At 49.9% G+C, this 14,634-nt stretch overlaps 3 protein-coding genes across 7 annotated transcripts; 2 read left to right on the forward strand and 1 right to left on the reverse strand.

The window, feature by feature from the left end:
* On the forward strand, positions 1-2,064 carry LOC100824149 (protein NRT1/ PTR FAMILY 8.3). Its single transcript, XM_003580369.4, has 2 exons — positions 1-143; positions 238-2,064. Exons 1-2 carry the CDS (start codon positions 99-101, stop codon positions 1,927-1,929), a joined length of 1,737 nt encoding a protein of 578 aa, XP_003580417.1. The 5' UTR covers positions 1-98; the 3' UTR covers positions 1,930-2,064.
* Positions 2,065-4,127: 2,063 nt separating this feature from the next.
* Positions 4,128-7,419, forward strand: LOC100837655. 4 transcript variants are annotated; one of them, XR_001404676.2, is made up of 7 exons: positions 4,130-4,343; positions 4,418-4,883; positions 4,971-5,126; positions 5,240-5,395; positions 5,511-6,934; positions 7,018-7,186; positions 7,271-7,419. XR_001404676.2 is itself a non-coding variant. In XM_014895514.2 (6 exons), exons 1-6 carry the CDS (start codon positions 4,230-4,232, stop codon positions 7,032-7,034), a joined length of 2,328 nt encoding a protein of 775 aa, XP_014751000.1. In that variant the 5' UTR covers positions 4,128-4,229; the 3' UTR covers positions 7,035-7,419. The 4 variants fall into 4 exon arrangements, 3 of the variants coding, with proteins under 3 accessions (XP_014751000.1, XP_024311249.1, XP_003581602.1); XM_014895514.2 differs by having other exon boundaries at positions 4,128-4,343; positions 7,023-7,419; XM_024455481.1 differs by having other exon boundaries at positions 4,129-4,343; positions 5,019-5,126; positions 7,018-7,419.
* A 772-nt stretch (positions 7,420-8,191) lies between these two features.
* LOC100845453 (late embryogenesis abundant protein At5g17165) lies at positions 8,192-10,767 on the reverse strand. Of its 2 annotated transcripts, none has more exons than XM_010242054.3 (2): positions 10,546-10,767; positions 8,192-8,735 (listed from the first exon to the last, which is right to left on the reverse strand). In XM_010242054.3, the coding sequence occupies exons 1-2, from the start codon at positions 10,629-10,631 to the stop codon at positions 8,459-8,461; spliced, it is 363 nt and encodes a 120-aa protein (XP_010240356.1). In that variant the 5' UTR covers positions 10,632-10,767; the 3' UTR covers positions 8,192-8,458. The 2 variants fall into 2 exon arrangements, with proteins under 2 accessions (XP_010240356.1, XP_003580483.1); XM_003580435.4 differs by having other exon boundaries at positions 8,192-8,738; positions 10,546-10,761.
* Positions 10,768-14,634: the final 3,867 nt, after the last annotated feature.

Genomic DNA, 14,634 nt, shown 5'->3' on the forward strand with positions numbered 1-14,634 from the left:
TGGCTGCTTGCCGCTCCTTTCCATCTCAGACCCGAGACTCCCACAAGAGCCAAAGCCAAAGGCGCCTAGCTCCCGGGAGTTCCACGAAAATTGCTGCAATGGACGCCATGGAAAGAGGCCAGAGCTCGCCGCGGCTGCCTAAGGTAAATTTGAGAACCGCGACCGACCAATCCTAAATGAGTTCTGCGTCCATATTTTGTCTAGTGGAGTTGCTCATCTTTTTCCTACATTTTACAGAGCCGAGGTTCAAAGATCGACGAAGAAAGCCTCAAGGTGCCGCTGATCGAGGCGAAGAAGAAGACCGGCAGCAGAGCGCCGGCGGTGGTTCTCGGGTTCGAGTGCCTGGAGAGCACGGCGTTCAACGGCATTGCCACGAACCTGGTGCTGTACCTGGAGCGCGTCCTGCACGGCAGCAGCCTCGGCAGTGCGTCCAACGTCACGACCTGGATCGGCACGAGCTACCTGACGCCCGTCTTCGGCGCCATGCTCGCCGACACCTTCTGGGGCAACTACAACACCATCCTCGTCTCCCTCGTCGTCTACCTTCTCGGCATGATGCTGGTCACGTTCTCGGCGTTCCTGCCGACGACGGCGCTCTGCGGGGTGGGGTCGTCGTGCCACCCGGTGCTGGGCTCGCACACCGTGGCCTTCGCGGGGCTCTACCTCGTGGCGTTCGGCAGCGGCGGCGTCCGGGCCGCGCTGCTGCCGTTCGGCGCGGAGCAGTTCGACGACGACAACGCGGTGGACCGGGAGCGGAAGATGTCCTTCTTCAGCTGGTTCTACATCGCCGTCGACTTCGGCATGATCGTGTCGGGTCTCTTCCTCGTGTGGGTGCAGCAGAACGTCTCCTGGGGCCTGGGTTTCGGCATCGCCACGGCCTGCATCGCGCTCGCCTTCGCCGGGTTCGTGCTCGCCACGCCCATGTTCAAGCGCCGGATGCCGTCCGGCACGCCGCTCAAGAGCCTGTGCCAGGTCGTGGTCGCCGCGTCCAGGAAGGTCGCCCTGCGCGTGGTTCCCTCGGAGGCCGCGAACCTCTACGAGGTGAGCGACAAGATCGAGCACGAGCAGCCCAGGATCGCGCACACGGACGAGTTCACGTTCCTCGACAGGGCGGCCATGATCGTGGCGTCGGACCTGGCAGAGGTGACCGCGAACGACGCCGGCGCGGGCGCGGGTTCTTCCTCGTCGTCCTGGAGGCTCTGCACGGTGACGCAGGTGGAGGAGCTCAAGATCCTGATGCGGCTGCTGCCGATCTGGGCGACGAGCATCGTGCTGTCGGCGGCGTACGCGCAGCTGCAGACCACGTTCGTGCAGCAGGGGAACGCCATGGACACGCGGGTCATGTCCTTCAGCCTCCCCGCCGCGTCCATGGTGTCCTTCGAGGTGATCTGCGTCCTGGCATGGGTGCTCATCTACGACTTCGTGATCCTGCCGGCGCTCCGGAGCTTCTCCCCCGCGAGCGGCGAGCCGTCGCAGCTGCAGCGGATGGGCGCCGGCCGGCTGCTCATGGCGGTGGCCATGGCCGCCGCCGCCCTGCTCGAGATGAAGCGTCTGGACGCCGCGGCAGGGGGCGGGTCCGTGAGCATCGCGTGGCAGATGCCGCAGTACTTCGTGCTCGCGGGCGGCGAGGTGTTCTGCTACATCGCGCAGCTGGAGTTCTTCTACAACGAGGCGCCGGAGTCGATGAAGAGCATGTGCACGTCGTTCGCGCTGCTCACCGTGGCGCTGGGAAGCTACATGAGCTCGCTCATCTACGGCGTCATCAACATGCTCACGGCCACGGACGGGCGGCCCGGATGGATTCCGGACAACCTCGACGAGGGACACCTCGACTACTTCTTCTGGGTCATGGCCGCGCTCTGCACGCTCAACTTCGTCGTCTACAGCGCCTTCGCCAGGAACTACCAGGTCAAGACGGTCGTGTCGTGATCGTTCCTTGCTCCTCGGCTCGGCGTACATACAAAACGCATCAGAATTCACATTGCACACGCAGTTCGTGTTGCACAGTTTTTTTGTTTTGTTTTTTCAGTTTTGGAGGGGAATTTCCAAAAAGTTTTTTTATTTGTTTGTTTTGAGACGGCATGGTCGTACAAAACATTTTAGAACTAGCTAGCTTTAGTCCACAGAAAACAACGGTATGGAAATACTGGTATTTGTGTGCTCCAGTAATTTGTTTGGGTACGGCTGAGACCGTCTAATATACAGTACATCCATATACAGTACTCGTATGTTGTGTACTCCAGAAAAGATGCAATGTGGATATTGAACAAAATATTCAATTGCTTCTTACTATTGATTTATGACATTGACAGGTTCTTTTTTACAGCAAACGACTGAAATACATTTATTAAGTCTACTCGCCTTTGGACGGACGTGGAGAATAATACTCATGTCCAACAGTGGGCTACAACATTTCTTTTTGCCGAAATAACAAGTATCTAAGCTAAAGAGCTTCAACGTTACAAAGAACAACAAATGAGATGTTGGGCCGTAAGTAAGCTGCACAAGGTGCTAAAATCTCTCCAAATTTTCAAAAATCAACTAACTAGCATTTGAATGTCCATGAAGGACGAAAAAACAATGTTTACGAAGAACTTCCGAGGCCATATCTAATCCGAGGCACTTGTGTGGCCATTTAAGTAAAGAAATCAACGGTATAATACCAAACGTCGACCTAAACGCCACGCGGTCTAATGGCGGCTCGTTTGCCAAGCACCACACGGATCTCGGCCAGTACTAAAATTGCTCCAAGCGCTGGCCTCTAAAATCGCTCCATATTTGCCACTCAAATTTTGCCCAGATGCCCAAACGTCGTTCAAAATTTTTTTATTCCAAATTTGCCACTCAAATGTTACAAGGGGTACAAACAAACCACCACCGTTAGTTGACCGTTAAGTAACAGATGAAAAGATAATTTTGCTCCTGGATAGTATGTTTATTTTCCATTTTACAATAAAAGTACTTATTTTAGAAAACTTATAATTCCAGATTTTTGAGACGTAGGTAACACACTATTTCAAAGTGTCATATGTGTACCTCATGTAAAATTTGAATGAAAAATTTGCAACAAAAAAATTTGAGTGGCATTTGAGCATCTGGACAAAATGTGATGGCAAATAGTATGTCTCAATTAATTTTTGTAGTGTTCGGTTGACCGGGATTTCCCGTAGCGCCTGTCACAAGCGCCACGCTGAAGATGGCCTATGTACATTTTTCACAGAAGATCGTTCTCTAAGGACTGGCACACAAAAAGATAATTGTCTAAGAAAATATACTCCCTCTGTTCCTAATTAACTGGCGTCGGAAATTTTGCAAAAAACCCTTGCTATTTCCCGAAATCGATATGCAGTCCACGTTCTACCGGAATTTTTGCAAAAAAAAACCTAAAGTTTTTCGAAATCAACGCGCGGTCCACGTTCAATTGAAGATGTGTACTACAAGTTGATTTCGTATATTAAAATAGGTTTTTTTTTGCAAAATGGCCGGCGCCAATTAATTGAGAACGCAGGCTGCTTATGAATATGCGACACATTGAGGACAAGAAGGAAGATGGCGAAGGGGAGGACGGTGCGTGAAGATCTCTGTAATACAAACGGCGGGTGGCGCTTTTGAAGCTTGTGGTGCTGGTTCTGTTGCTTGTGCATTGGCTGTTGAGCTATCCTGGTGCTTGGTTATTCAGTCTGCTGCCTTCTTTCTGTATGTTTTGGAGCTCTGAGAACTCCTTGTTGTCGCCATGTGTGTGTTCTTGCTAGCCGTCGGCGGCAAGTATGTTTGAACTACGTGGTGTTTCTGTTTGACAATGTGTGAACTATTTATATTCCGTTATCTTTTGATAGTAGAATCCGGCCGTTTGGTCGTAAGGAAAAGATGCGCGTTTCAGTGGTAAGACAAAATGTTATAGGCTTATAACTTATAACTGATACAAGTGCAAAAGAAGGAAAAAAAAAAGTAAATCAGCGGCCGATCCAAAAAGTGCTGCATGCCTTATCCGATGATAGAGAAATGACAAAGCCAAAGTTTAGGAAGAAAACGTTTCCAAAAAAAAGTTTAGGAAGAGAGAGAGACGCTCCAACGGTCGACTTCCTCGAATTCAAATCCAACACCCGTTATATCAGACCCCCGCACGCTCCGTTGCTCTGTTTTCCTCATCTGACTACAGCACCAGCAAATCCAGCTCCGATCTAAACGAAAGCAGACGGGAGAAGAAGACGGACTGGCCGCCGGCAAGGATGGACTTCCACGCGCTCCCCCGCCGTGACCTCCAGGCGCTGTGCAAGCGCAACGGCATCCGCGCCAACATGACCAACGTCGCCATGGCCGATGCCCTCGGCGCACTCCCCGCGGTAAGATCTCATTAGCTCTCTGACGCAAGCCTGCTCAGCGTTCACTGCTTGCTGAAATGTGCGATTCCGTTCAGGTTAATGGGATTGAGGAGTACGTCAAGCCGCCGGTCGACGAACCGGCCCCTGCGGCCAAGCCGGTGGTTAAGGCTGTGGCGGAGGAGGAGAAGCAGGGGATCCAATCCCGAGAGATCATCATACTGGACGATAGCGAGGGCGAAGGGGAGGAAAAGGATCTTAGGCGGGATGAGGATGAAGAATATGCGCCGGTCCTTGGGTTGGAGCGGTGCGGTGCCAGCCGGCGCGCTCGTGTCGACCTTGCGGTAGCTCCGGCTCCCCGGAGAAGGGCGGCGGCCGGTAAGAGGAAGACAGTGGATGCGGTGGCCCCGCAGGATTTGCCGGCTCGGCCCACTCGTCCTCGGAGCCAGAGGACGGCGGCGTTGGTGGTTGGGGATAAGGTGCCGAGGGCAAGACGAACGGCGAAGATGGCTGTATCCTGGAACACTGGTACGCAGCAGGAGAAGAAAGGAGAAGCCGCACAAGGTAAGAACAGATTGCTTTCGATCAATTTGATGGCGCTGCTGGATCGCTTACCTGATGCGATCTATTTATTTTGGCTGTGGAAATCAGGTGTTGTTGCTGACGTGCAAACTGCTGTGCCGGCACCTGTTTCCCCAGACCAGAGAGGTGATTATTCTGAAGAAACGGAAGAAGCCATGAACCAACATACCGAGCAGCAGACCGAGCTAGTCGAGGTACAGGACCAGGAAGATGAAGGTGACAAAGGTAGATCTCTGCTCTTCTGTATAGCTTAAATAAATAGCTGTTCCATCTTCCAAGTTTCCTTGAGCTGCGATGTCCTTAATTACGCACACCTTTCTCTGATTGGAAAAATTCAGGTGTTGTCTCTGAGGTGAAAACTACTGTACCTGAACCGGTTTCTTCAGAAGAGAGAGCTGATGGTGCTGAAGAAATGCAAGAGACCATGGATCCTCAGAACGAGCTGCAAAATGAGCTAGTTGAGGAACAGAGCCAGGAGGACGAAGGTGACACAGGTAGATCCACTCAGTTCTGTGGCAGCTTCTAAATTGATGCTAGTTCCAATTTTTCTGTATCTGCATTCTGCAATGTCTCGAATTATGTGTCTGATTCCCCTATCTGAAATCTCAGGAGCAGTCATGGATATACCAGCACCAGTGGAAGAAGAGCCACCAGTAGCAGAAGATTACACGGTTGATTCATCAGCAAAAGAACAGGAGATGGATGTCCAGCCGCTCTCTGATGATTCGCCAGTCGTCCTGGGTTTCGTTGAACAAGAAAGAAGCGACACTTTCCTGAATGATACTGTCCTCAGTCAGGGACCATTGGACGAGGAGATGTATCATTCCAGTGAAGAGACGGAAGTGGTGCCCGTCAGCGAGGCACGACCGGCCACAATGGAATCCGCCGACGATGCTGGCTGTGTTGTCGTGGAGGAAAAAGAAGTATCAACCTTTGGTGTGGTGGTTCAGAGCCCAGTCGAAGCCAATGTGGCCAGTACTGAAGAAGGTTTACTCGCTGAACAGAAGGAAGATCCGGTTGATGTTGTAGTGCCTTCTGAAGAGGAAGGAGTGGTGGCCACCAACGAGACACCGGAGAGGTCAATGACAATGGACGAGAGTGTTGCCAATGAGGCCAGTACTGAAGAAGGTTTACTCGCTGAACAGAAGGAAGATCCGGTTGATGATGTAGTGCCTGCTGAAGAGGAAGGAGTAGTGGCCACCAACGAGACACCAGAGAGGTCAGTGGCAATGGACGAAAGTGTTGAGGAAGTGTCTACTGTCGAGAATGTGTCCCAAGTCACCGTGACAGACGACGAGGGTGCCGGTAAGGAGAGAGATTTCACTGTTGACCTCCCACCGGTGGTCGAGACTGCCAAAGATGAAGACACCATTTCCTCACCGTTGTTTGCCGGCATGCTTGATGATGCCATCAAATCCCTGTCCATGGACTCTATCACTGTGGAAACAATGCACAATAACAGTGGTGGTGAGAAGAACAATACTGAACCTGTGGCGGTGGAACAAGAGAAGGAAGAGAAGGACGTCAGTAAATCTGAAACACTGGGTAACCTTAGCCTAAGGAAGCTTAGAGTCAAGCTTAAGGAGACGGTGGCAGCAAACTCCATCATTATGGAGCCAATGGTGTCCATAGACTCAATCACTTTGGAACCAACGCACGATAACAGTGGCGGTGAGAAGAATGTTCCTGAACTTGTGGCAGTAGAACAAGAGAATGAAGTGAATGATATCAGTAACTCTGAAGCACTGGGTAACCTTAGCCTAAGGAAGCTTAGAGTCCAGCTCAAGGAGACAGTGGCAGTGCATTCCATTTCTGTGGAACCAACAGTAGAACATGAGAACGAAGTGAAGGAGGGCAATAAATCTGAAGCATTGGGCAACCTTAGCCAAAAGAAGCTCGGAGTCAACCTAAAGGAGAAAGTGGCAATGGGACAAGAGAATGAAGTGAAGCAAGTCAATAAATCCATGGCATTGGATAAGCTTAGTCTAAGGAAGCTTCGACTCAAGCTCAAGGAGACGCTGAATGCTCACAAGGTAATGACCAAACCACCTCCATCAATGTACTACTAAAATTGTCAGTATATGATTTTGTGTTCTAAAATGCTTCTAAAATGCAGAGCAGAGAACCAAATAGGGTGGCCCTTGGACGGTTGGATGAGAATGCATGCTGATCCGACACCAACGAGCAACGGCAGATCAGGCATCTGTGCACTCTGCAGTAGTGTTTAACCAGGAGTTTGTCTAGTTCTGAAATCTGAACTTCAGTACTTCGTGTGAGAGCATCAGGTTGTGAAACCATGGTTTCTCCAACCACCTTATCTAACTTATGAGGAGTCCTAACTTATGTCTAGATGCTCCTTTTGCTTGCAGACCGTGAGAAGACTCGGCACTATTTTAGTCGTTTCTCATCGTTGTCAGCTCCCCAGCTCTTTTGTGTGTGGTTTGTCAGTGTTATGACCTAATGTAAGACAAGTGCATGCTTATATATAAGAGTGTTTGTGACCGATTCGCACGATCTACTCACATCTCATCAGTTGCTGTTTATCTATTATTCGCACTATTTTATGAGTGGCAACATGAACTGTTTCTGTGCATCAGCATTGACATAGCACTGCTGTTAAATATTTTACAGTCTGCAAAATATTGGTACTTACATCCACATAGCATATTCACCGGGTGGATATACAAGTCTTCCTATAACTGAACTGCCACCCTTCTAAAATGATGCTCAAATTAGTGAACATATCATCTTCATAGTTATACCGAAAAGCTATCCGGCAGATATGTGTCGACCACTCAGCTCAACAACTCATAGCATGAGAAACGTTGATCAAACACCAGCCACAAATCCACAATACATGGCTTTCAAGATTTGAAGTCCCTGTTAAAACTGTTCTGTGTATCTGCAATGACAAGTTCGTTAATCCCGTAGGATTCGTTCCTTTCACTACTTTCAGAACAGATAATTGCCGGATGGAACTACTTCTCCGCAAAACTTAAGTATGGAAGCCAAATCGGCAAATTTGTGAGCTACGCCCCCGTAGAATCTGAACACAGGATTCCCACCCGGAACGCTGACCAGCAGTTGGGTTTCGACCACTCAAACAATTCATAGCACGAGACACGTTGATCAGCCAAATGCAATTCAGTCACATGCCATCCAAGTCCCTGTCGATACTGAATGCCTGACATAGACTAGCCAGTCTCAAACCAAAACCAACCCACCCCCAAAAAAGAAGCACAGTTAAGATAATTCAATTTGCAACATCAGGCTCGCAAAACACGCACAGGTTACCAAACACTTGCAATATATTAGTACTGGTTTGGGACGGGAGTACATCACAACCAACAACACACATCTTCTGCTTGTTCTTATTCTAGGCAGTAGCACCACATTACTACTAGTTCCGGTGCCCGCCATGTCTGTACTCAAGCAGAAGCACACTACAGATAAGCAGCACTCGATCCAGTCCACTAGTTATAATAGAGGAGGATCCCAGCTAAGTTGAGTGATAGAGAGTTATTAGTAGAGCTAGGCTCTCGTCCTGGTAGCGTCGATCAGGCGACGGGGGGCTTCTCGACGTCCTCGAGCGGGCGGAACCACACCTTCTGGTCCAGCACGGAGCCGCCGCCACCATTCGCGGCGGTCGCCGGCGCGCCCGCAGCGGCGGCGAGTTTCGGGTCCACGGCAGCTGGGCCGAAGACGCCGGTGGTCGGGTGAGGGCCCCAGTACTTGTCAGGGCTCCCGGCGGCACCGCCGATCACATCGTCCGGCACGAAGGCCGGCCGCACCTGCTCCTCCACGTTCTTGTCGTACGCCGACGCGTGCACGGCCCTGCTGCCAAAACAAAATGGACCTGGACGTTAATCTAAAGTTTTAAACACGACACAAGAAAAACAAACGATGGAACAAATAATGCGAGTCACTTTTATTTGCACGCATGTACTACTACAGCGGCTGATCAAGCCATCGAGGCAAGGTGGTGCTGTTACGTCATTTGCTTTGACACGACGCAAAAAGCACAATCAGATATCTGCTAGCACTCGATAAGTACTACTCATCGTCTGTGTGCTATTCGGGTTTTTTCATTAGTTTCCTATCTATGTACCATCAGAGCATAGTCCCTCAATAATTCTCGCTGGGTGCAGAAAGTGTGACGTGAACAGAGCAGCAGACGGGGCACGAACGACTTCTTGGAAAGAGTCATAAAAAGAGTGCCGGACCCTCTGGCCGTGAAGGCACGAAGCACGCCGTTTTGAGCCGAACACAGCACAGCACGACATTTTATACATTTCTACCCGTATACTAGTGCGTATACGAATACACCTAACACAGGTACACGCCCGGACTCCACTGAAGAATCCCCGTGTGGATCCCTCTCGGTCGTCGATACTGGGATCGAGCACGCTGGGAGAACGTGGAGCGGCACGACGGCCAAGGACAGAAGGCGTCGTCGGTGGGTGGGTGGGGTCTGCCGGCCCGCGGATAGGATAAGATCGATCGATCCTACTCACTGCAGCGTGTACGGGCACCGATCCAATACAGCCACTACGATCCAATCCAACGGAGGGAGTCGCCTGGCGAGAGGGGCCCGGTTTGACGGATCAGATCGGGAACCCAGAAGAAGGGCACACGACACGGAACGGAACCGTACGGGGGCTGGATGAGAAAGGACGGCTCTGCCAGGATGGGGCCCCTGAAGGTGACACGTGGGCCCGCAGTCAGACCCACCGTACCCCCCGTGGCCCCGTCTCTTAGAGTAAAATCCAAGCGAGCTCCCCAGAGCAGGGGCCGGCCAGCAGATGGTGGACGGGGTACTGGCGCGATGACAACTACCGCGCACCAAACCAAACCAACCAATCGCCCTCCCTCGTGGCCGTGTAAAAAAAAAAATCTTCCCGAAAGTGAAACGTCCATTGGTCGTGTTGCTGCTGCTGCTGCGCGCATTGTGTGACCTGTGAGAAATACTCTCCGTCCCAAAAAAATGTCTGAGATACATGCAAGATTTCAACAGAAATTATGAAACGGAACTACTAACATCCTTCCACTTATGCAGTATGCTTCATCTTCTTCGTGTGGGGCAGAGCGAAAGGGGCAAAGAAAATATCTCCATGGATCTAGCGTTCTTTGGATGACTGAATGGTATACTCCTGGCCTGCAATGAGTTCGTTCTAGTGGAGCTGCAGATCTCGGTGATCTCGGTGACAACATAGGGGCAGGAGGTTTAGACAAGCTTGGCGATCTTTCCAAAGCACCCGAGGGCGACATCTTGACATCTAAAGAGACATCCTTGCTATGTTTAAGCATGATGGGAGCACCTAACAATATAGTATACTAAACCCGCATCAACGCTTTAGAAAACAAGGATTTTATGCCGAATCAGGGGTTCATCGCAAAAGCTGAATCGAGGGTTAGTCACAAAAGCAGAGCCACCACCATGCTGGGGGGAAAGATGGAAGAAGCAGTATCCACGGCAGGCCGAACCATGCTAGAAGTCAAGAACTCTTACAAATCTCCGCAAGAACAAGATCTATTAGAGATGTAGGCATGTAGCGACTACTACTGAGCAGTGAATTACAGTGAATTACTGGTTCTTTTGGTAATATAGCAAGTGTATCAGCTCACAGGAGGTATGTGAGCATACCTCGGGGAGGCGGCCTTGCCGGCCAGGATGCGCGCGACGAAGTTTCCAGCGATCGCCCGCCCCTTGGAGTTAGCCACTGCTGCCATGCAAAGGTCGATCGAGGAAGAGAGAAGTTGAAAGGATGGAGCGGCTGCTGCGAAACTGTGGGGAGAAGAGGGTTTCAGTTTCTGTGGGTGGACTCCTCAAATCCAGGCCGCTCTTGCCGCTATTTATAGCAGCGCAGAGCTGAGGAGGCAAAGAATTGGACCCCGGAACCCGGATACACAATCCAGAAGACCAGAAGGAAATGCTACGGCTATTAGGAAACCGCAGCACTGACGGCGACCTCGCTAATTGCAGTAGCTCCCCTAGACAGAGTAGTTGGCAACAGCCTACCCCACACAAAGCCTACCATTCTACCAACGGCAAGACATCGCTGTCCGGACGGGACACTGTCTTGGGGCTCAATCGACGCTGGATCGTCCAATTCCATGCGGTATACTCGTTTCATCCATAATAAATATTGCTGATTCAGCGTGACTTTTTATTAATTCATACTAAATCAGCAACACTCGTTAGAAATCGGAGAAAGTATTGTGTTTCCTAATTTATGATGGAAGCTCTACAATTTATTATGTGTGCTTCTTCCAAATCTGAATGCGCCAAACAATCGGGGTGCAAATTGCAAAACTTTTGTGTTTAATCTTGCTGTCTAGAGATTCCTCGGGGTGAAAAGAACATGATGAATTGACATATAAGTTTTTTCCTGTGATTTAACTGGACAGCCGGCACGAGAATGAAATGTTTTCGCAACACAACTTCCTTATTAGAAAAAGAATTAGTTATTGTTACTCCGGTAGTGGCATAATATGTTGATATCGCAAGAGTAATTAGATTGGAGCACCTTGGATAATAGACTACAAGTAATAAAGTTTTGCTAATTTCTCTTTGTTGTAATATGTTGATATCACAATATGTCAACTGCGTTCATGATTCCAACTCGTTGTGATGTAAATACTCTTAACGTTATCATGCTAATCGATCTAATTAAGCAATCGGGCGATTCTGTTTTATTAAGAGGTTTTGCTATATTCAAATTGTCTATTTTTTTGTTATAGATATATTAATCGATCGGCCATCAAACCTGATTTGTGCTTTAACGGGACAAATGATAGAGAGAAATGAGTGGGATGATGTCCAGATACTAATTCGACGTTCCGGTACCTCGAGATTTAAGTTTTTTTTTAAACGAACATATGAAATATATCCACATCCTTTATTTTATTTCGAGTGCCGCTTCCATACCTGTAACTGATATTCAAACGTCCAACTCTCCAGAAAAAATAATCAAACGTTGCTATCTTTCTAAAAAATACAATACAAATTGTACGAAAGTTCAAAAAATACATAAAGAAAGTCAATTTTCAATGCAGAACATGGCCAATGAGCCCGACTAGATCTGGTCTCCCCCGTCCTGATTAGCTCGTACTTGGGTCAGTACGTTTCGTGTGTGGGGTTTGAGTGGGACGAGCATCATGTGATGGGCATCAGAATATGCCGTCTCGTAAGATGCGGATTAAGGGCACCGACCAGCCGTCTGCTGCGGCCCCGGCTGCATTTTTCAGCCATTCAACACGTACTACCTCCCGGTCCAAGCCCTCCTGTGCGTACGGAAGCGCGGACGCCACGGATAACAGCGACACGGATGCACGAACTGATCGTAGAATACTGCAGCATCTCGAGAAATAATACTCTGCTGGAGCACTGGCGGCCAGCGATTGTTCAACGTGTCTGCGGTCTGCGGTAAACAGGATCTTAATTTAACCAGGGTCGAAATATCGATACGTCCGGAGATGAATGGGCGAAAGGCGCAAGTAGCTGGCCCCAAAGTCTCTGCCGACGGCGTCGTCATCGTATCTGCAGCAGCCATTGTTTCTGTTCGGTTCTGTCCGTTGGAATTTCGTTACTTGCCATTTGTACTAGTATGTCCGATGCGGTGATGCCGTGCCACTCGACGGATAAAGCACCGGACACCCGTCGAGTGCAAGTCACGTTCGTTCCGCGCATCGTGTCACCCGCGGCTGAAGCCAGGCCGTCCGTTTCCGTGCAGAAACTGAAAATAGACACGACGCAATCCCCCGCCTCCGGATCCGGGATGCATGCTGCAGCGGCGTGTCGACACCTCAAAAGGTCTCGTCCATAATTAGAGAGAGGTCTTGCCCGAGACGGCCACTGACACGGCATGGCGCTTGTCCCGCTCCCGCGCGCCCATGCCTGGGTTGTTTCCGGGAAGGAATAAAAGCGATTCGATCTGGGTGGTTGCCGGTTGGGTCGCTAAGCTTGGACGTGATGGATAGATCGCCGCTTAATTTGATGTGTCCGCGCATGGGCCGCCCGCCGCGTGCGGAGCGACGTACGGGTGCGCGCGGAACCAGATTCGTCGTGTATGGGATATATATACGGCCCGGGCGGCCGGCTCCATTTGGTGGATCCTGTTTTGTTTCGCTGTCTCGCCGACGAACTGGACGACACTGGTGAGGACTCGTGGCGAGCGGTGGATACTGGCCGGTGCGGATCGGGAATACCAGCTCTCCGGAAAAAGATAAACTAATCTGCCGCGAGTAGGGGTTTCAACGTGTTAATTTACGGCCAGCGCGCGTAGTACGTGGTTACACTACACGTTCTGCTGTTCAAAAAGAAAGTTTTACACGTCATACTATTGGGAATACTTGCCATTTTCAATAGGAAGTCTTTGACGCAAACTCCTTCGCTCCAGCGTCTGGTCGAAGAAGTGAGATGGAAGAAGGGCGGTTGACGTCGAGGCGGACAAGAGAAGACAAGGAGGGGAAGTGGTCGCACTAGAAGCCCGCATGTCTGAGGCACAACTATGCCATGGTAACAGAATTGTTAACTTCCTAGGTCCAATTAATTCGTGCGTGACGAGACGAAGTGTACCATATCAATTTACATATCGAACATGATCATATGGCGTCTTTTAATCTTGGATCAACACCTGACTGTTATCAACTGCGGGAGAAGTGTAGCAAAACAAACTGACAAAAAAGAAGTGTAGCAAAACAAGTTTTCACAGATACAAAGTGTTCCAAAACAATTTTTACACACGTAAGTTTACTTCTTCAGGTTTTGAAATACCTAGATATTTTTCTGTTTCACCGTTTATCTGAAAGTGCGTTCTGCAGGGATTTATTTGGCCGCTCGCTGATTTTCTCCCATTGCTTTGCTGCATCCCTTTTTCAAGAGAGAACTCTTTAAAACGGAGTAGTATGTCTATGTCGGCTTCGAACGCCCACCCGTTTCAGCCTTCTCGTTTTCCCTTTGATCCTTTTCCGTTGTCCCAGAACGCGTACACTCCCTGCCGCTTTTCTCTTTACCGACGTACGAGCTCGGAGCGCCCTTCGTCGTTCACAAGAATCAATTCTTCTAGTCGAAACATCCTGCCGCCGTTCAGAAGAATCAGTTCTTCGGAAGCAAACTATCGCGCGTTCATCCCACCCCAGCGTTAGAATGTGGGAACACGACGGGTCGACGGCTACCATACATACGACGCGGGCCAATTCCGTTTCCATCCGTGCGCAACCGAAACACCTGTTGGTCCCGTCGTGCCATGCACAGTCAGTTCGGGATGACGCGTCGTTGTCGCTGCAGTTGTAGATGATGCCTCCAGCACGGTGCACGGTGTAGTGCGTCCCCGGAAACAAGATAACGTAGGGGATTGTTGTGACTTGTCGCCGTGTCACACGCGGACCTTTTGTCCGCGCTTTGAATTTCAGGAAGGAAGAAAAGATTACTCATGTTTGAACTTTGAAGTTTGGACGGTAGTCCGCGACTGCCACCACCGCACAGGTTAAGAGAAGCAGTTCGCACCGGCCATGACTGGAATTTTCTTCCTAAAACGACGTCAGATATATCCACGTTTTCTGCTTGAGACTGACGACTTTTGTCCAAAGTCTGAAAAAAATGACCCATTGTAAAGAGACCAACATTTTTTTTTGAGCGATGTAAAGAGACCAACAGAAACGGCCCGAATTGGCCCCCTGAGGCCCAGGCATGTCTTGTGCAAACTTCAGTTGCAGGTTTCATCGAAAAGCA

The sequence above is a fragment of the Brachypodium distachyon genome, chromosome 5 (assembly GCF_000005505.3).
Source record: "Brachypodium distachyon strain Bd21 chromosome 5, Brachypodium_distachyon_v3.0, whole genome shotgun sequence".
Lineage (NCBI taxonomy): Eukaryota > Viridiplantae > Streptophyta > Magnoliopsida > Poales > Poaceae > Brachypodium > Brachypodium distachyon.